Below are 22,697 nucleotides of genomic sequence, written 5' to 3'. Positions count from 1 at the left end.
TTTTAACTTGGCATTACTGTTCTTGTGAACAGTTAAGCAACATTTGGCATTGTTTGCAGTGGTGACATGATGCAAACAGCACTGCAACTAATCAGTGAGCTCAGCAGCTCGGCAGTGAACTAGGCAGAGTCGCTGAAGAATCAACTCTTCATTCCCTCATTAGCATCTACCAAATACACAAAATAGTCAAAGGCCCAGATCATGTGTATAAAAGTAAAATATCTTAACCAACAGAGTAATGAATGACTGTCTGAATCTGTGATTTTCTTTTTGTTAATGAAAAAACATGCCACAAATTGAAGAGGACAGGAAAGGTTCTTACATTGCTGGCACACCACTCCTGGAGTAATATCAGTACGTTCTTCAGCTGCATTTGCATGGCCACGGCAGCCTCCCAATCAGACTCCCTCTCAACATGCTGTCCTATCATTCTACTTATCGCCTCCATGCCCTCAAAAACAAGTACAGTTAAATTAAAGCAACCTTTTAAACATTTATCAGATATGCATATATGGCGTGCGCTGACAGCTTTACAATAGGAGGAGATAAAGCCGAGTCTTAATTATTAGAGAACTGCAAAAGTTGCTTAAAAAACGTTTAGACCTTTTTTTTTTTTTTTAACATCCCAAAAAACAAGCACAAAATCCTACATGTGTGAATCTAGGGAACAGACTTTTTATAGTGAGATATTTTTTTTTCTAATTCTAACTTAAGTGATACTAAAGTTTGAAAACTTCACAGGTTTTGAACACTGGGGCCATGAACAATCCCAAGAACAGGGTACTAGGAAGAGCCCCATGTAAATGGAGCAGGTTTCCAATCAAGACTACCGCTCCTTTAATTAGTAATGGGGGCACAAGAGACAGCTGAATGCAGCGCTCAGCTCATCTTTGGCATCATTAGCGTGAATGCAGCAGCAGTGTGCATGATCAACATATTCTCCATTAAGACAGGGTCTTCAGAGCCTCAGTTCTCCAGACCATTTGGGGCGCCAGTGGTCAGACCTCCAGAGATGGGAAAAGTATCCTCAGCTCTGAGGATGGGGGATAAATGGGTATTCCCAAGTTTAAAAGTTAAGTAAGTTTAAGTCCAAAAAGAGAACGAAGTTGAATGGAACCTAATGAGCAAAAATTATTAATCTTGTTGAATATACAGACAGTAAAGTTAGACTACATCATTTAAAGTGAACTTGTCAGCAGTGTTGGCCGATATAAGATGCGGCCATCACCTTTCAGGGATTATACATCGCATTCTATAATGCTGTATATAAGCCCCCCAACCCGACCTGGAAAAACTGAAAAAGTGCCACGTACCGCAGTGTGCAGGTGCCAGAAAAGGTCAAAGAGCCCCGGCACCTGCACACTGCAGTACTTTGTCATGCCTTCAACAGGGCAGAGCAAAGTATGCCTGTGCAGGAGCACAATGCCGAGGAGCCTGTGTGGATGATGCAGGGAAGCGACATCCACAAGAAGCAAACAGGAGGGCGGCGATTCCTAAGAAGATGGGAGGTGCCGGATCAAGACCAGAAACAACTATCAGACCGAACCGCCCCGCAGGCGAGTATAATAAAGCTTACTTTTCAGTTCGTCCAGGTCAGGTTGGGGACTTATATACAGCATTCTAGAAAGCTGTGTATAAGCCCTGAAAGGTGATGGCCACATCTAATATCGGCCAAAACTGCTGACCGGTTCCCTATAATAAAAAAAAAGTGCCAAATGTCTCAGAACACCTCATGAAGAAAGACTTAATGCATTGTTGCATACAGATGACTTAATTTAAATACCTCTTTTTTGGACTTACTTTTTTACCACTTTAAAAGGGCATGGTGTTTTGAAGAGAATTTGTCAGTGGGATCAACCCTCCTAAGCAGTCTATTTGGGCATGAAGGTCATTGAAAGCTTGATAAAATGATACCTTGATCTGATGTCTTACTCCAAAGAAATAGAGTTCCTCTTAATACGCAAATGAAATATTCAGATCTCTGGGCCGGACATAGATCACCCTGAGAATCTGCCTCCAGAGCTTATTATAAATGAAAGGAGGTGCAACCAGTGTGAGACATGTAATGACTGACAGTCTGCTCTCCTGATCAACATGTCTCACACTGGTAATATCTATTTTCATTTAAGATAAGCTCTATGGGTCGGACATAGATCTCACTGAGAATCTGCCTCCAGGGCTTAGCAGCTCATTTAAGTATTAAGGAAAACTTGTCTTGCTTCCTCTTTAGAGGTGCATGAGCTCACACTGGTCTGTTAAATTTTACAGATCTAACTAGTCCAGTAACAAGGAATCTGATCACATATGAGATGAAATCTAAACTATCTGTCCATAAACTTCTGTTATTTCAATACATTAAGATTAGGCATCTTTCCTCATCCATGCTTCACAGCTTGCAGGTTTCTATTCAAATGCCCTTTGAACGACTTTGAAGACATGGCCCTTCAAAAGGTTCAATATCTGCCATATACAATATTTTACAAAACTCTTATGATGACTCTCTGGTTAAACTTTCATATGTCCAGATGGGAAAATTTTTAAAGGTAAAAAGCCAAGTGATGTTGATTTGAGACTTGTCTGGTCAAGAGAAGCTATCACGGCTTCTTGTATCGCTTAAAAAGAAAACCAATACAAGATCCTCCATTTCTGGTATCGCACTCCAGAGAGCCTACATTAGCTAGACTCACCTATTACTCCCTTATTTTGGAGATGTGCCCGGATGAGGGGGATTTCCCTTCCATCTATTTTGGGATTGTTCCCTGGTAAACACATTTTTTATATTACCCTACCTTTAGAACCTCAAATTTTCTTAAAGCGGTTGTCCACTACAAGGACAACCCACTCAAACTAAATATTCAGCCCTGACAAAATAAAGCATACACTCACTTCCCGTGCCGGCTCCATTCCAGTGGCGACTGCACTCGTGGTCCCAGGCAACGAAATGACACGTGATGCACAGCGCCTAATCAGTGCTGGTGTCACCGTTTTCCCCTTTGGACAAACTGAACATGGAAAAGATCCGAAATGAGCTGCAGTCCATGCTTCCTCTTCATATTTAGTTTGTCTGAAGGCGGAGACAGTGACGCCAGCATCACGTTGTCACACCACCACATCACAGCCCCAGGAAGAGAAAGTGCCGACACCGCGGGAATAGCGCCGGCATGGGAGGAGTGTATAGGCTTTATTACTTTATCAGGGCCAAACATTTAGTTTAAGGAGGCGTTGTCCTAGTAGTGGACAAACCCTTTAATATCTTTTCAAGGAATATATTCAAGAGAACTTTTAGACTTCTTTTGCATATATTGACAGGTGCAAGATGTTTGATAGCAAACCTCTCCCCAGTCTCTACTCGACCTATACACTAGGATCAAGGACGCTAGAAAATTATAAATATCACACTGCTTTGAATGAAAATTGGGTTGAGAGATCTAATCTCATCCAGTCCCATTGGGACACTTTCTGGATACCCCTGAATATCTAAGAGTAGCCTCTTTTGACCTAATCATTTATCTCCTCATTTCTTCCTCCCAATACCTCTATTTATCCTTTCTACCCTTAGTCTAGTGTAAGTCATCTTCCCCTCTTCTCCAACTGTTAAAAGTAGAACTTCTGAATAATGTCTCAAGCATAATCTAATGCATATCCATTATGCATGTGTCACGGTTTACTGCCACAGAGAGGAGCCAAAGACCACAGCGTCTTATTTCTCCTACTCCTGCACTGATTGGAAGCACTTCACATTAAACAGTGGAGGTTTCTTTTAGCAGTGCAGGGGATAACCTGCCCTGTTTAGAGCTCCTGGAAGCTTTCCTGCATTGAGGCTCTCAGATGTTCACTGTTAGCCACTCCCATATAATCTAGGCCCTTACTAGCACTCATTGTCAGAGCAGATTGTGCTGCATGGCTGGAGGTTTTTGGTTGTTATTATTGGAGAAGGCATATGGAGGATTTATCTGTGACTGTTGCTAGGTTTTGGGTGTGTGACAATTCCCGTTCTTCTTTGGTTTAACCCCATCCTTCACTCCCTGGTGCATTCCTCTGTGCGAGTATAGTTGGTATTTTCCTTTATCCCTGTTCCCTGTATTACCTTGTTAGTCTGGTTGGTGTCTTATTGTACACTACTACTTCCCTCTTCACTGGGTGGGGGAAAGGTACAGGCTGAGAGCAGATTCAGCACCTAATGCAAGGTACGTGGCCCCGGCATCTTTATTAGAAGTAATCTGGGGAACAGAGCGAGCTAGGGCACCCCTAGCATTAAGGACACAGGAGGAGCCGCTGGCCCTAGTACACCAGACAGAGTCATGACATTATGCTGTTTAACTTGTTTTAATTGAAACCTTGCCATATGTTTATACATCCGCTTTTTTAATTTCTTTTTTGAAATTTTTATTTTGTGAATATGAAACTCCTTCAATAAAAATGTAAAGTTAAATAATCAAGTATAAAGAAAAACTTCTATGGAATAAAACTGCATCATTTTATTTAGCTTCCTATGACCTACATGCCCATGAAGACTGCTTGGGAAGGTTCATCCTACTGACAGATTCCCTTTAAATACATAATATATAGGTGCCGAGTTTCTTTGGACAGCAGCTGGTCCGCGTAGGTCTACATAGTCGTTGTATGCATAAAATTGTGGAGTATCAAGAAGACATGCAAAAGTTGCACAATTTCCATTAAATGGAAAAGGTAAAAAAATATTCTAAAAAGGTTCACATTAGCCTTTGATTAGTAAGAAGTTGTGAAGATTACCTGCATACAGGATAAAACACGTAATAAAGAGCCGAATCCCTCAACAAACTTTTCTTTCAGTTTATTTGTCCATGAAGTAGGTTTACTAATGAGAATATACCTAAAAAAGCAAATGGAAAATGAAAACAAAAATGTAAACAAATAAAACACTAAATTTAAAAGAAGATTTTGGGCACTCATTGTAAAGTATTTTCCTGGAAGCCTTCATTGACGGACACAGGAAACCATGGGTGAATGCTGCTGACACTAGGAGGGTGACACTAGTCCAACTCCTCCCCAGCAGTGTTTCTTAGTGTCAAGGTGAAAATATATTTTCTTATATACCTTTGTACTTTTATATACCTTTATACTGTGAAACAATAAGTTTTTCCTAACTGCTTGCTAATGCAAATGTAATTGTATTTAAAGATGGCTGCCAGTGTTCAGTTTCGTTTCAGTTTAGTGACCGAAGGGTTAAGATCCATTTCTTTGGAAATCGAAACTTAAGGAATGTGAAGAAAAGGAGGATCCACCAGAAGACGTCAGAACAAATCAGAAAGACTGAATGCTAGCTTAAACCCCGCCTAATGCACGCCTTCCCCTAACACTCAATATAATATTGTGTATTTTAAAATAAAGTTCAGTTGCTGTGACGGTTACACACGTGTGTGGATCCACGAGCATGCACTAAGATTGAACCAGCTACCTGTCTGACTCATTCTTACCCGGTACCACATGCTTACAGTTTAATTTGGAATGACTGGTGAATGAGGGTATATTGTTGTTACGACCCCGACAATTTGGCGCGACCAACGTGGGGCGTGGCCAGCGATCCGAGGCCCCCTGGACCCATGCCTGGATGTCTGTGGATGATACCCGTAGTGGCTGACCTCGAGGACTTATCACCCTCTGAACACGGTAAGTGGCGATCATGTACACTGTATATGTCACACTTGCTAGTGTCTCAGCCGTTATTGGTTTGTCTGTGGTCTCCTTGGGTCCGGGAGGTGAACGGTCGAGTGGTGAGACCGAACGCGATCCTGTGCCACGCTCTGAACCAGCAACTGAGAGACGTCGCATTCTGTGCGTCCTCTGTACACCACACCTCCTCCACCGGTCATTGTACTCCGTTCAACCATCCTACCCGTGACTATTGTCTAGTAGTGAAGTGGAGTGATAAATTGAGCTAGTTGTAGATTGTGGGGCAGCTTAGAGAAAGGGATAGGAGACGCAGCCTCTGTGATATTGTGCTGACAGGTAACTAAGACGTTCCGAGAGGGGACCACCTGTCCAGACAGGTAACTAAGGCGTTCCGAGAGGGGACCACCTGTGCTGATAGGTAACTTAAAACGTTCCGTGAGGGGACCACCTATATTTTTGTGGAGGGGTCTCATTAGGAGGCTGCCTCCCAACGGTTGGAATATCGTGGCAGGATAGTCTGTAATCACTGGTGTTCAGGTTAGGGACAGAAAATATTGAGCGCGAGGCTCTTTTTCTTATACGTTGAGCGAGAGGCTCCGTGTTTTTAGAATATCAGTGTTGATATCGCTGCCTGTTATGGTTTCCAATGGCAAGGAAACATCAGAAGCATAGAATAAACGGACAAGCTCTCGGGTGATGGAAACTAGAGCTGACCGCGATGCTAAACCTACACACCACACTAGAAGTAGCCAGGGGGCATTCCTGCGTAGTCTCTAGATGCCGTGCGCCAGCCGGAGAACTAACTACCCCTGGTAGAAGAAAACAGTCCTGGCTTGCCTCCAGAGAATGACCCCACAGGAGATAGCAGCCCCCCACATATAATAACGGTGAGAGCAGATGAAAAGACACACGTAGTATGAAAGCAGATTTAGCACAGAGAGGCCCGCTAACTAAATAGCAGAAAGATACAACAGAGGACTTCGCGGTCAGCTGCAAAACCCTTCAAAACACCATCCTGAAATTACCTTAACTCATGTGACAACTCATGCCACTGGAGTGGTAATTTCAGCCCAACAAGAGCTTCCAGCTGCAGAGATTCACATAAGTGCAAACTGGACAAAACATACAAAAATAGACTTAAGGACTAAAGTGTCCAACTTAGCTGAGCAGAAAACTGGGAGCAGGAACATGCAACAGAATCACTCTGGATACATTGATGGCCAGCATTAGAATGACTGAGGAGCAAGGTTAAATAGGATACTCCCACATCCTGATAGGAACAGGTGAACTGAGAAGGCAAAGCTTGCAGGACACCAGTACCACAAGAGACCACCGGGGGAGCCCACGAACCGAATCACAACAGCTGCCAGCGATCCTGAGCTATAGCAGGGCGTAGTATTCTGTGACTCATGCTGCGTATCTTACAGCAAAAGAAGTCTGTGCCCCACAAGTTAGATGAGGATGTCGTGGAAGTCAAGACAATAGTCACGGGAGGGCAAGAAGGCAGTCAAGAATGTTGAGAGATTGTATAAGCATGTAGGATTGCCCTCGTCAGGGAGACTACAGCCGGCTATGTGGCATAATCTCATAGAGAACAAGCGAGGCATGTTGAAAGATAAAGGATTGTTAGAACAAGCACAAGCTTATCTGCGAGTTGCGCGAGGCTTAAAGAACAAAAGATGAAAATAGGTTGATGGAGAGGAAGGATCAGATAATGTAGAACCCGTGTTTGGTTATAAAATGCCTTTGAACTGTGATCTTACAGATTGAAAAATGGCCGCCGTGCCACTGATGATGAAAATGCAGTCTCAGCCAGCGCCCTGTAATGGCGACGGGACGAGCTCTCCAGAAGCGTAGGGGTGTCCTGTTTGTGTTGTGCAGAATCCAACCTGGGTGGAAACCTGCCGTGTGTGTGCGTACGGACCGTCCTTGGGGCTCCGCCCAGACCACGGAGGATCATAGGAAAGTTTTGTAGAAATTAAGTCTGAAAACTGCTGCAATTTGTTACTTTGTAGAAGATACGGAACTTTTATCAGTGCTGTGTAGGGGAGGGGGGGAGTGGACCGCTGCGAGATTTCTTTGTCAGTTCTCCTGTTTTCTCCTTATCTACGCTACGTGCCAGAGAAAGAGGGGGGCAAACAGCTGGGCTTTTGTATTCTCCCTTGTGCGCTGTGGAATGCAGTGATTTTCTTATCTCCGTGTTACTAGATGGGAGGGGGTGAGTGAGTCCCTGCGCGATCTGCTTGAAATTTTTCCCTTCGGTGCTGGCTACAGAAGGGGGGGGGGGGGGGGTCTCCCTGCTGGATAATATGGTCCCTCCCCAGAAAATTAAGCCTCTACTCCCGACTGTAAGCCCTATGCCCCTTAACCCCAAGGCACCAATATATCCTGGACGGCCGAGAAGTTCTATGGGCATCTTATGGTAGTGTTTAAAGATTTGGGATTCTCATTGTATATTAAAGCCCATTCACACCTTTTTGTGGCAGCTTTGATGTCTGGCCTTAAATCTGAATTGAAAGAGGCAATAATGTCGGTTAGACCTGACGTCGAGAATTCCACTCCGGACGATGCATTAAAAGTTTTTAAAAGAATTTAGCACGTTCTGCATCAACAGGAAGATCAAGGGTTAAACCTGTAGCTGCAGCAGTCTCTGCTCCAATTCCAGCCCTCCCACCTTATACGAATTCAGTCCCCTACTCAAATATTTATTTTACCCTATGTCTGGAGGTATCGCTCCCCAGCCCCGCCACACCAGTTCTCGCTTGCAGTGTTGGCGCTATGGCTGGCCCGGTCACTTTCAGAGAAATTGTCACACCCCTGCTGACAGATGCTACCCTCAAGTTCCCCCTTCCAGTCACAACCTGAATACAGGGAACCCCAGAGGATACCCCAATTACAGACAGCCTCGAAATCCTGATAATCGCCCATACTGAAGGGGTGGCCAACCAGAGTCTGCCATCACAATGTCATTCACCAAACCTGGGGCATGCTCATCTGTCACGCTTCCTGTTGGGGACAGCCTTGTTAAGTTCATGGTAAACACTGGGGCGGCCAACTCTATAATCAGGTCATCAGATGTACCTACGGATGTCCCTATTCCATTCTCAGATCAAGAGCTTGTTTTAATTGGAGTAGATGGCAGACCCCCCCAGCCCGGAAAGGCCCCTAGATCTCCTCTTCCCGTGAAACCTTCACACTTACAAGGCCAGACTCTCCAGGAATCTGAAGTTTGGTTCCCCTGTCATTACACCTCAGGAATCCCAGGTTCTTTTCTCAGTAGGGGTATGGGGACATAAATACCCACCAGATAGGAGCCATAGTGAACCCAGCTAACTCTACCCTGTCATATAGAGGTGGTTTGGCCCAACAGATAGCCAACAAGGGAGGCCCAGTCATAGCCCAAGAGTGTCAGGCCTACCTTGCCGTTTATGGCCCCTTGCATCCAGGAGACGCTATGTCCACCCAAAGAGGGAATTTGCCCTGTGATATAGTGTTACACACCGCAGGCCCCTAGATACTGATTACAAGACACCCGAGCACTGCCGTACAGTATTGCAGACTGCCTTGCAGACAGAGCTCACCTATGCAGGACATGCTACAGGTGTGCTGACTCAGCTTCATGGAGACAAACAGAGATCTGTTGCTTATTACAGCGGCCGCCTGGATACGGTGGCAAGAGGAAGCCCCTTCTGTGTTTGGACTGTGTTGTCTGTCCAGCTGTTGCTACACAAATCTTCAGAGATTGTTTTGGATCACCCACTGATGGTCCACACCCCACACGATGTACATAGTATCCTTAACCAGGTATAACCTAGCCACATGTCCATGGCTGGACAGCTGCGACTTCAGTGTTATTCTCATGCCTACTAATGTGATTTTGAAAAGGTGCACTGTCCTGAACCCCGCTACTCTTCTCCTAGTTCCTATGGATCCAAAGGGGGGAGGAGTAGGTGACATGAAGGTGACATGAAAAAGTACACTCTTTCTCTCTAGAATGGATCCAGAGGAACAAGATTAGGTTTCCAAACCATATGATTGTCTAGAATTGATGTCTCAGGAAACGGCTGGTCTCTAGTGTGCCCATTCTAATGCTGATTTTGAGCTTTTTGTAGATGGATCCCGTCACCAAGATGACCAAGGACGCTACTGTACCAGATATGCTGTGGTCTCAGAGCATGAGGTAATCAAGGCAGAGTCAATGCCAGCTCATATGTCTGCACAAGAAGCAGAGCAAACTAGCAGAAGGTAAGACTGTAAATATCTACACTGATTCCAGGTATGCTTTTGGCATTGCACACGATTATGGGCCTATCTGGAGAGCCAGGGCTTTCCTGACAGCAAATGGCCACCCCTTTAAACATGCTGAGGCAGTCCAGCAACTTATGAATGCACTACAGCTTCCCACCCAAGCAGGCATCATAAAGGTAAAGGCACATACCAAAGGCACTGATGGACGGACAAAGGGTAACGCACTGGCAGACCAGGCTGCCAAGAAAGCAGCAAGCACTCCTGTGGCCTCTCAAGTACATCACCTAGACACCCCACCATCTCCACTTGTGTTGAAAGACATCTTAGCCCGGTTACAAGAACAGGCAAGTAAGGAGGAGAAAAATAGGTGGCAAAAGATAGGGGCTTGCTCTGATACCGTCACTGGACTATGGGGGAGGGGTGAAAAGGTCTGCCTGCCACAGGTACTGTACCCAATGATGGCACAGGTTCTGCACGGGAATGTGCACCACTCGAAGACGGCCATGTGTGACACCCTACAGAAACAATGGATTGCCCCCCGGGTTTTCCACCTGCGCAGAAAGCCAGGTACAGAGCTGCATGATATGTGCCACACATAATCAGAGTAGGACAGTGAAAACTCCATCCAAACACACTCCCCGGTCCCTTTACCCATTCCAGAGACTGCAGATTGATTAAATTCAGTTACTCAGGGTAGGGACGTATGAGTATGTGTTGGTCTGCATTGATTTATTTTCAGGTTGGCCAGAAGCCTACCCAGTTGCCAAAGCTACGGCTAAGACAACGGCGAAGAAACTGATGGCTGAGATCATATGCAGGTATGGAATTCCTGAAGTCATTGAAAGCGATCGGGGTTCCCATTTTACTGGAGAGATCATGTCAGAGGTAATGGCAGCACTGGGGGTAAGTTAAGCATTGCATACTCCATCCGTAGAGCAGTGGAAAAGTGGAGAGACTAAATGGAACTCTTGAGCTTAAAATCCAGAAGGCAATGGCAGAGACTGGTAAACCATGGACAGAATGCTTTCCTCTAGCTTTGTTTTCAGTAAGATATACCCCAAACAGGAAGACAGGATTGTCACCGTATGAGATTCGGTTTGGCAGGAGCCCCAATCTTGAATGTTTCTTTCCACAACAGTTGCAGCTCAAGTACCAGGACTTGACTAGCTATGTGCAGGCCTTACATGGACACCTTGCCAAAGTGCATTTAACTGTCTTCAGTTCTCTTCCAGACCCAGACAAGGTTCCTGGACACCATCCCTTCGTGCCAGGAGACCTGGAGTATGTGAAAAAGTTTGTGCGCAGAGATTGTCTCCAGCCGAGATTTGAAGGACTTCACACGGTGATCCTGGTCACCCCCACTGCAGTAAAACTTGAAGGAAAGAGCACCCGGATCCACGCCGCACATTGTAAAAGAGACCGAACCAGTGTTTAGTCACAGTAGTGACTGAAGGGAAATGTTGCTGTTGTTTTTGATCCTGGAAATGGGGGCCATCCTCGCCCCTACCTTCTCGGCCCCTAATGTAAATGAAAATACTAAGGTCCCACTATTCTCTGGGTAAACCTGACAGCCCCGGCGAATATCTGGCGATTTGATTTCTGTGATGTAGTCAAGTGCCCCGAGACTGAACGGGTGGTAGAGGGAATCATCCAGTTTTATATATGTGTTACCAGAAATGACAACAATAATTGCTATTATTGGTCAGATGCTGCCTGGAATACGGGAGATGATTGGGGATATAAACCTAGTGAAGCCATGTTCCCAAGGATGGGACGGGTAGGAGTCTTCGTGGGAGAATGCATCTAACAGCCCTTCTGCAATCACTTAGGGGCTGTAAATGGGGTAAAAGTTGTCACCCCCTCCTCCTAAATTTTGAAAGCCCCAATCTGCTGACCTGCAGACATTTGTACTGGGAAGGCATTATAATTATGTATTTAGTAGTGGATACCATGGGAATTTAGGCCATATACAGCTCCAAGATATTAGCTTCAGACCAACCAAGGCCCCTGTTACCAGTACAGCTAAAACAGGCCCAGGTGAGCGTTTGCAAAATGTAGTTAATGAAGTGATCCCCATTCCAGGTCTCAGTTGGCAAGAGGTTTTCTCCATAGAAACACAAACAGCCCCAAGAAAAAACCTGTGGTTAGAATGGGTGAGATACAATGTAAGAATCCAGAATATCTCTGTAGGATGTATTGCTTGTGCTGCTGCGAATACACACCTATACACACATGCATTGCTTTTTCCTGATGACAACACCACCGCCTGTGTCATGAAAATGGTTGAAAGGTTTGAAGTCCACTGATTGCCCAGATTATGTCCCACTAATTCATAAGGAACCTAAACTAAAGGTTTCAGGAGAAGTAACCGTATTAGCTGACAATTACACCTGCTATAATTCCCACGACACCACAGGTACACCAGTAGGGATCTTCAAGACAAGTTTCTGCAAAGAGAACAGTTCTCTAGATACTGATTTGCTAATTAAACATACACAATATATGTACACCAAAGATACCTGATGAACCTACCAGAAAGAGGAGAAGTTTTGATCAGCTCCACATGAGTTATGAAGAAGATCCACTAGTATATATTGATGCCATTGGAGTGCCAAGGGGGGTGCCTGACCAGTTTAAAGCCCAGAACCAGATTTATGCCGGCATTGTTTCTATAATCCCACAGGTGCAGATTAATAAAAATGTTGAATGGATCAAATATATATATATATATATTACAGTGAACAAAGTTTTGTCAATTATAGCTGTGATGCCTTTCAGGGTATAGTTGAGGATTTGGGCCCTAACACTTGTATGACCCGTGCTGCAACCCGACCTAAGAGAATTACACTGAATCCTGTCCAGACAAGATCACATGTAGTGACATAAGAAGCTGACACAGGATTGTGGTTGGTGGATAGTGGGGACATTAACTTTTGGAAGTAGGCTGACAGTAATCCTTTTGGGAAGGAGCTGTAGACCAGCATGTCATGTCACTCCCCACCACCAGAGAACCAACCACATCAGGTAGGGTAAGACAGATACAGGAGTATTATCCCTGGAGGCCCTCTGACTAGCTAGCTATGCAAAAACAATTGGCTGACCCTGAGAACCAACCTTTCCCATTTTTAGATAAAGACAATATGATGGACGTATAAGTGCACCTAGGCAGGCCTAGGTAGTTAGTGAGCACAAAAACAGGTGACGTGCTAGGACGCAAATTAAGACTTTTTACAGATGTGACAAAGGAGAGAGTGTAGAGCTATACTTTGGACAGTTACAGCTGAAATGGGAAGACATGGAGTCCAGTCCCATAAACCCACTTGATGTTAGAGTATTGGTGAATACATTCATTGGCGGTATGACCAAAGACTTACGAGACGAAATATAGACAGCCAAACCTGAATGGCGGAATGTAGATCCGAAAGACCTGAAGGTTTCTAAAGAAGTTGAACAAATTAGGACAATAAGACGACGTGTCATGTATGCTGGAGTAGACATATCTTTCTTCTCCAGTTGGTTAGGTGGGATCAAGGGATTCCTTCAACAAGCTTGTTTAGTACTGATTGCCCTCCTTATAATTGGATCGATAATTCTCTGTTGTGTTATTCCCTTGTATAAAAAGGTTATTGCCAAAGCAACTCCGACTGGCACCTTCCTCAATCAAGAAGTAGACCCACTAGAGTACGATGGTACTGATCCAGGGGAGATCCCCAAGTATGTCCCCCTCAAGAGAGTAGACAAAACCCCTCATTCTCAGATGATGCTAAGAGATTTAGTTTAGGGACAGTGGGAGAACTCCATGTGAGGTTAGTGAAGGGTTCAGCTGCCTGGAGGTCTCTCGCTAGGGGAGAGCTTCTGAGGTGTCTGGATGAAGAAATCCACCTCCCCTTTTCCCATCACATGGACAGTCTCAAAGGATCTTTCTTTAAGGGAAAAACTTAGTGTTTAGGGGGGATTGTCAAGGTGAAAATATATTTTCTTATATACCTTTGTACTTTTATATACCTTTATACTGTGAAACAATAAGTTTTTCCTAACTGCTTGCTAATGCAAATGTAATTGTATTTAAAGATGGCTGCCAGTGTTCAGTTTCGTTTCAGTTTAGTGACCGAAGGGTTAAGATCCATTTCTTTGGAAATCGAAACTTAAGGAATGTGAAGAAAAGGAGGATCCACCAGAAGACGTCAGAACAAATCAGAAAGACTGAATGCTAGCTTAAACCCCGCCTAATGCACGCCTTCCCCTAACACTCAATATAATATTGTGTATTTTAAAATAAAGTTCAGTTGCTGTGACGGTTACACACATGTGTGTGGATCCACGAGCATGCACTAAGATTGAACCAGCTACCTGTCTGACTCATTCTTACCCGGTACCACATGCTTACAGTTTAATTTGGAATGACTGGTGAATGAGGGTATATTGTTGTTACGACCCCGACATTAGGAAGAAAGACCCTTACACAAACTGTTTTGAAATGAATACCTAGGAATACTAGGTATTGAGCCAGGATCAGAAACTACTTTGATCTGTTGATGATCCAACTGGGACAAGGTGAAGAAACTCACATCAGTCTTGGTAAGATTGTGCAATGACAAGAAAGTCATCCAGATAAGGATATAATCCCTCTGGTGCAGAGTATAGCCATGACTGTGGCTATAACCTCTGTAATGACCGTGGGAGCGGTGGTTAGGCCAAAAGGAAGTTCCGCAAACTGGCAATGGGAGTCCTGAACTGCGAATCAGAGGAATCTCTGGTGACCTGGAAAGATGAATGTGAAGGTAAGCATCCTAGATGTCTACCAAGCAAAGAATTACATACAAGTGCATCTCACTACATTAGAATATCATAAAAAAGTTAATTTATTTCAGTTCAAGACAAAAAGTGAAACTCATTATATAGAGTCAATACAAACAGACTGATCTATTTCAAGTGTTTATTTGTTAATGTTGATGGTTATGGCTTACAGCAAATGAAAACCCAAACGTCATTATCTCAGTAAATTAGAATGAATAAATAACAAAAAACCTGCAAAGGCTTCCTAAGCATTTAAAAAAGTCCCTTAGTCTGTTTCAGTAGGTTTCACAATCATGGGGAAGACTGCCGACTTAGCAGATGTCCGTAAGGTAGTCATTGACACACTCCACAAGGAGGGTAAGCCACAAACGGTCATTGTTAAAGAAGCTGGATGTTCACAGAGTGCTGTATCCAAGCATATTAATTGAAAGTTGAGTGGAAGGAAAAAAAGTGTGGTAGAAAAAGGTGCACAAGCAACCGGGATAACCGCAGCCTTGAAAGGATTGTTAAGAAAAGGCCATTCAAAAATTTGGGGGAGATTCACAAGGAGTGGACTGCTACTGGAGTCACTGCTTCAAGAGCCACCACACACAGACTTATCCAGCACATGGACTACAAGTGTCGCATTCCTTGTGTCAAGCCACTCATGACCAATAGACAATGCCAGAAGCGTCTTATCTGGGCCAAGGAGAAAAAGAACAGGACTGTTGCTCAGTGGTCCAAGGTGTTGTTTTCAGATGAAAGTAAATTTTGCATTTCATTTGGAAATCAAGCTCCCAGAGTCTGGAGGAAGAGTGGAGAGGCACACAATCCAAGCTGCTTGAGGTCTAGTGTGAAGTTTCCACAATCAGTGATGGTTTGGGGAGCCATGTCATCTGCTGTGGTAGGTCCACTGTGTTTTATCAAGAACAAAGTCAGCGCAGCCATCTACCAGGAAATTTTAGAGCACTTCATGCTACCCTCTGCCAACAATTTTTTGGAGATGGAAATTTCATTCTCCAGCAGGATTTGGCACATGTCCACACTGCCAAAAGTAACAATACCTGGTTTACAAACAGTATCACTGTGCTTGATTGGCCAGCAAACTCACCTGACCTTAACCCCATAGAGAATCTATGGGGTATTGTCAAGATGAAGATGAGAGACACCAATCCCAACAATGCAGATGAGCTGAAGGCTGCCATCAAAGCAACCTGGGCCTCCATAACAACTCAGCAGTGCTACAGGCTGATCACCTCCATGCCACGCTGCACTGATGCAGTAATTGTTGATAAAGGAGCCCCCGACCAAGTATGGAGTGCATTTACTTAACATACATTTCTGCAGGCCAACATCTCAGATTTTAAAATCATTTTTCAAGCTGGTGTTATAAAGTATTCTAATTTACTGAGATAATGACCTTTGGGTTTTCATTGGCTGTAAGCCATAATCATCAACATTAACAGGAATAAACACTTGAAATAGATCACTTTTTGTAATGACAATATCATATACGAGTTTCAATTTTTGTATTGAAGAGCTGAAATGAATTAACTTCTTGATATTCTAAATTAGTGATAAGCACCTGTAGAAGCCATCTCTGAGCAGAGAGATTCCATCCTGAAGTGATAGAGGCGGACACACGTGCTCAGTCATTTTAGGTCCAAAATAGGATAGACGGATGATTCCTTCAAGAGACTCCAGGTGAGGGTGGCCCATTAATCCGAGGAGAACCTATTTGATCTGGTTCATGAAGACCTGTGTTGTTGACCTCGGGAACGCCAGGAAGGCGCCGGTTTGAACAAGGGCTTTTCATCTTACCGTGCAAGGGCCTTTTCCTGACGCATGAGCTCTCTGGAATAGGAAAACTGACGAAAGGAACGAAAATATGGAGTATGTCATTTGAGCTTTGGCTGGGGAAGTGTGGCACTTCACCCTGTAGCATCAGATTATCGAATCCAGCTTAGGCCCAAAAAAGGAGCAGGACCTGAAAGGGAAGATTAGTGAGGAAGTTTAGACGCAGAGTCTGCGTTCCACACTTTAAGCCACAGGACCCCATGAATGGCCACAATGTTTCGGGATACAGGGCACCACATAAAGCAGAATGGAGGTAAACAAAGAAGATATTGCCCTGCATAGGCAACCTGATCTGCCAGATTGGCTAATTCTTCTGGAGGGGGGGGGAGGGCTTTTCCAGAGAAGATGCCCTGACTGAGGAGTTTAGCTCAAGCGAAGAGAGCCTCTGACACCCAGCTGGTGGCAAAGGATGGACAGAGTGCTGTCCCAGAAGCTTCAAAAATAGATTTAGCCAAAGACTCAATATGCCCGTTAGTGGGTTCCTTCAGAAAGGCCCCATCAGGGAGGGAGAGAATCGTGTTAGGTGATTAACAAGACATAGGGGGAGCTACCCCAGAGGGTCTGACCAAAGTTTAATAAGGTCAGAAGCAAAGGAATATAGCATATAAAAAAAAAATTCCAACAAAAACGTCTCTCCAGGAGTCGCCATTCCATGGCACATATCTTAAACTCCTTGTGGTTTGCCAACACTGGAGGGCGTTTCACCTTTTTGAAGTAGAGACACTGCTCCGTGGGCAGAGAATCCTCATCCTTGACATTTAGAGTGAGATTCACTGCCAGCACAATACTGACCAGATATCCAAACTTCAGGACATGATGCACAGACCAAAGGACCAGAATCCTATTAACAGCGGAGATCAGATTACCAAACTGTCTGATGGCATGGCAAGAGCTATATCACCTACACTGAGAATTGTGAGACCATGGTCAGGTCAGTGTCCGATTGAGATAAGGATGCAGTTCACTCAGGGGGGAAGGGTGAGCTATCCTCATGAGCAGTGGTGGGCTCCTGCGGGCCTGCATTGTAGAGTTACTGCAGTCTGAGCAATGGACCATCTGTTGACCTGCAGGTAGGTTCTTTTTTTTTTTTCTTTTTACAGGAAACACAGGTAAAGTGTAGCATTATAGGAGGAGCAGGATGAGAGTCAGAGGCCCTAATATTAAACATATAGTTAAAAAGAGTTCAAGGTGTGGGGCTGCTGAGTGGAGGCCTATATGCTTATAGAAGCAGAGCCCACACAGTCCAGAAAAGGAGCAGAACCAGATTAGGAAAGGACCTCGGGAAATGTACTACATGGGTCCGCTGCAACCTGTTTGAAGGCCTGTGCAGGTAAACATCACTGCCTTTTATCAGCGGTTTTTGAATTTTTGGAGGATTTCTAAGTCCTGTTTCGTGGCTTTGCTGTTTAGAGTTAGGACTCGCAAGCATGAGGACCCTTGACGCGGGCTGCGAGCTAGTATATCTTGGCCAAAATATCGACTAATACGTCACATATTTTTATATGCATTTTCTGCACTTTATTTTTCAGGGTGCAGCTGGGCCCATTTGGTCTTGTAAACTGTGGTGTCTGTTCACATGGGATGCATTTGGATAGCACTGGGCAGCCGCCTGATCGAATAGTATGGGCGTCACTAATAGGCTGCTAACCTGGATGCTGAGCATCACCTGTATGTGAACAGCGCCCCATCAAAGTCTCTATTGTGCACTAATATACCAAGCAACCACCCCCTCCATGGATTGGTAGGCTGAGAGTGGTGGTCTCATCGGTATTATTGCACCTGTGTGAATTACAGGAGTAAGCAACCGATGCAGACAATGGAGAAATAATGCCAAAAAATAGGAGGAGCCTAAAATGCGCACCTTAAGCTGGATAGGCTGGGAAGAACTCCAAAGATAGGATGCCGCACTGTATATGGCGGTTAGGTTGTTATTCTTCCACTGCCTGTTTTGACTACACATTTCACTTTTTACTATGTGAGCCACTTATTACATGAGCCACTTACCCTGCTTTCATGTCCAGGCATCTTTGATTGGTTCTATACAAAATTAATGATGTCTACGCATGTTTATAGATCATGTGCCATTAGTCATTAGGACTACCTATTTTAGTGGTCATACTATTGATTCTGACCTCTTTATACTTACTGTCTGGTTCTGCACCGACGTGCACTTCGCTTGATGTAACTAATGTACCTTCAATCTAGTGCTCAGCAGCCTTTTATGTCGTCATATGGTTATTTTATGCTAATTATTTGAACAAAAATATAGATTTTAAAGATTCTACTCTGTGGTGGTGGCTTATCCCTTTTCTCAGTGTCCAAAAAGGTAGAGAGGTCTGAAAGTAGACCCGTGTCTGCCTCCTTTGGACACTACACAAAAACTGATTACAGTATACAGTATACTAGAGTATAAGCTGACCCAAGAATAAGCCGAGGCACCTAATTTTGCCACCGAAAACTGGGTAAGCTTATAGGCTCTAGTATAAGCCGGGTATGCATTGTCCTGTCATGCGTGGCTCCCCCGTCCCTGTCCGGCGTGGCTTTCCCTGTGGCTGTCCTGCTATGCGTGGCTTCCCCAGTCCTGTCCTGGTATGCCTGGCTCCCCCATCCTGTCCTGGTATGCGTGGCTCCTCCGTCCTGTCCTGGTATGCGTGGCTCCCCCATCCTGTCCTGGTATGCATGGCTCCCCTGGTCTTTTTGTTGTATGCATGGCTCCCCAATTCCCATTATGTATGCATAGATCCCCCATTCCCATCGTTGTATGCAGGGCTCCCCCATTCCAGTCGTTGCATGCAGGGCTCCCCCCAGCCCCGGTATGCATGCTTCCTATTACAAAAAGAAAAAAACAAAAAAACAAACACACACACACACACACATTCAACTCACCCCTCCTCAGCACCATCGCAGCATCTCGTTCTGGCTTCCAGCAGTTCTTACTGTGCTGAGCGATCACAAGGCACCACTCATTAAGGTAATGTATATGCGCTCCACGCCTATGGGAGTGGAGATGCGTGCGTATTCATTACCTTAATGAGTGGTGCCAAGTGATCGCTCAGCAGAGGAAGAGCCGCTGGCGCCGGGACCAACGAGATGCTGCGACGGCATAGAGGAGGGCGAGTAGGATGTCTTCTGGAAGCCGGCAGCTGCCACTGTGTGCTTTAAGAGAAATGAATATTCATTTATCTTTAGCAGCTGCAAGGTTACAGCCACAGCCGCCGGCACCTGACGCTGCTCCCTCTCCTGCGCCAGCTTTCTGGACAATGACTTGTGTATAAGTCGAGGAGGGAGTTTTCAGCACAAAAAAAAAAAAAAAAAAGTGCTGAAAAACTCTGCTTATACACGAGTATATACAGTAACTCTTTCAGTCAGTGGGTGTAGCCTGCTGGGCATGAGTTAATTTTTTTCTGCCTAGTGTCAGCCATCCATGGATTCCGGTGTCCCCCAATGAAGCAATAGAGAAATAGTTTTTACATATTTGTGGTTAAAGTTTCAGTCTGGAATCTTTACCAATTCATTAATTTTCAGACCGCTTGAGATGCAGTTTGATCAAAGTTACTTTTTTTTTTTTTTTTTCCTTGTAGTATCACTCCAGGTAATTTAGGCTGAATGGGAGATCTGGAACTATAAACAGTACTACTAACTTCACCTGATTTGTGAACAGCGTCTATATTCAACTTATTTCCTCTTTGATCGCTTTCCTCCCTTTCTACAGCTTGTTTTTCTCTGCCCTCCCTAAGACTTAACCTTCTTCCTCCCCTATTGATACTGTGGAGATATGTGAACAACCACTGTTTCTTGCTATTGCAAACACTGGTGGAAAAGGTTGCAAAAGCTGTCAGAACTGAGCAGCAGCTCTGACAGATTTGTAACATTTTTGCAATCATTCAGATAGACAAGCAGCAAAATTATATAAAAAGGTCTAATGAAAAATGATTTTCCTATAATTCTGCTGTAAGTACAATGTAAAAAGATTACTTTTTCTACCATATACTACTGAATGGTACCTGACATTAGAAGCTTGCAGAATTATGAATGCATCTGTGCATAATAAATTGCAGGCTGTAACTTAGGATAAGGCCAGAATAATCAATGCACTATATTAACAAAACCACGAAAACGTCCATGTAAATTGCAAAATGCTTCTCAAGGGTGGACAGAAAAAAATTCAATGTACTTTTTCAACCTTAAAAAAATATAATAGACAAGTGACTGATGTAAAAACCTACTTGAAATCGAAGATAATGGCGTACACTCTGCAGAATCTATCCTGCCTGTAACCCTGAAAATTAAACTTATTTTCTGGATCTAGATACTCAGGAAGGACTTCCAACAGGGTCTCCGTGATGACTTTAATAACATTTTGTTCTTCAATGAGCATTCGAGCCTGGAAGAAAAAAATCTCGTTGTGGTTATTTCTCCCACTATATTGCATATTTACTATACTAAGGATTTGTCTGGGTCAGTAAATGCATTTTTATATACCCCATTAAGGAGTTAGGAGTTGATCCTCTTTCATTACCCAGAAAAGTGCAACAGAATTTGCCACAAAATGACAAACATCCATGATTTACCCAAAAAGTTGAGCTGGTGCAAATCGGTGTGTCCCATTCCACTGTCCACGATAGTGTTTAGTGGCCTATGCTCAGGAGCGAGAGTACCGCCTCTTCCCTGACTATCCCGTAGCTCTTCTTTTCGTTAGTGATCCTGGCAAGTTGTCACAAGTATGTCATGCTACAATGATGGTGCGCCAGGCTGGCCAATCAATAGAAAAGCTGTGGAATCAAGCAAGTAAAGGCGATAACCCCTACACAGAGGCCACAGATAACGGGGTCACAGCCAATAGAATGGCAAGTGCAAACAAATGTGCACCAACTCTTAAGGACAGCCCCATGTGGTGGGATAGAGCGGCGGGGACAAAGAAAAAAAAATCCCTTTCTAGAATAGAGGCTGTCCACTACTTGCACACCCCTATTTGAATAACGTAATAAACAACAGATACCCAACTCGCATACCAGTGCCGTTCAGTGGGTGTCCCAGGGTTCTCTTTACATTGGCTGCAGGGCTCAAGTGACATAACATCAGTAATTACTGTGCGCTTATTTCCTTCATCCAACCCTCGGACAAACAGATGTATTGAGAGTGTAGCAGCCTAAGGGTACTGTCACACAGTGGCACTTTTGTCGCTACGACGGTACGATCCGTGACGTTCCAGCGATATCCATACGATATCGCTGTGTCTGACACGCAGCAGCGATCAGGGACCCTGCTGAGAATCGTACGTCGTAGCAGATCGTTTGGAACTTTCTTTCGTCGCTGGATCTCCCGCTGTCATCGTTGGATCGGTGTGTGTGACACCGATCCAACGATGCGTTCGCTTGTAACCAGGGTAAACATCGGGTTACTAAGCGCAGGGGCGCGCTTAGTAACCCGATGTTTACCCTGGTTACCATCGTAAAAGTAAAAAAAAACAAACCGTACATACTCACATTCCGGTGTCCGTCAGGTCCCTTGTGTTCTCCCTCCCGCTCTGACTGACTGCCGGCCGGAATGTAAGAGCAGAGCACAGCGGTGACGTCACCGCTGTGATCTGCTTTCACTTTACGGCGGCACTCAGTCAGAGCGGGAAGCAGACGGCAAGGGACCTGACGGACACCGGAATGCGAGTATGTAAGTTTTTTTTTTTTTTACTTTTACGATGGTAACCAGGGTAAACATCGGGTTACTAAGCGCGGCCCTGCGCTTAGTAACCCGATGTTTACCCTGGTTACCCGGGGCCTTCGGCATCGTTGGTCGCTGGAGAGCGGTCTGTGTGACAGCTCTCCAGCGACCACACAACGACTTTCCAACGATCACGGCCAGGTCGTATCGCTGGTCGTGATCGTTGGAAAGTTGCAGAGTGTGACAGTACCCTAACAGCCATTGATCAGTGTGCCACATGAGTCCTGCAGTCAATGTCACAGAGAACTGGAACACCACCGGTACAGGAGAGGAGGATTTGTCATTTTAGAAGGGGGACTTACTCTATTTAAAAAGGGGTTGTCGACGTAGTGGAAAAACCTTTAACTCTGGTATTGCATTCAAACCCAATATAATAACTATGGCTACAATACCAGACATTGTTTGAGAGGAAGAACGGGGCTATATATGAGGAATAATAAAAGAAA

General features: G+C 44.5%; 1 protein-coding gene across 2 annotated transcripts in view; it reads right to left on the bottom strand.

Moving 5' to 3' along the window:
* Positions 1-22,697, bottom strand: part of UBR1 (ubiquitin protein ligase E3 component n-recognin 1) — a 178,909-nt gene that overhangs the window by 80,056 nt on the left and 76,156 nt on the right. For both annotated transcript variants that reach the window (XM_077261471.1, XM_077261479.1), the window contains exons 12-14: positions 20,760-20,917; positions 4,753-4,852; positions 323-451 (exon numbers count right to left, since the gene is read on the bottom strand). In XM_077261471.1, coding sequence (XP_077117586.1) covers positions 323-451; positions 4,753-4,852; positions 20,760-20,917 — 387 coding nt within the window. The remainder of the gene's footprint in view (positions 1-322; positions 452-4,752; positions 4,853-20,759; positions 20,918-22,697) is intronic.

This window comes from Ranitomeya variabilis, chromosome 1, assembly GCF_051348905.1.
Source record: "Ranitomeya variabilis isolate aRanVar5 chromosome 1, aRanVar5.hap1, whole genome shotgun sequence".
NCBI lineage: Eukaryota > Metazoa > Chordata > Amphibia > Anura > Dendrobatidae > Ranitomeya > Ranitomeya variabilis.
Note: the sequence above shows the minus strand (reverse complement) of the source record. Positions and strands in the feature narration are given on the sequence as shown.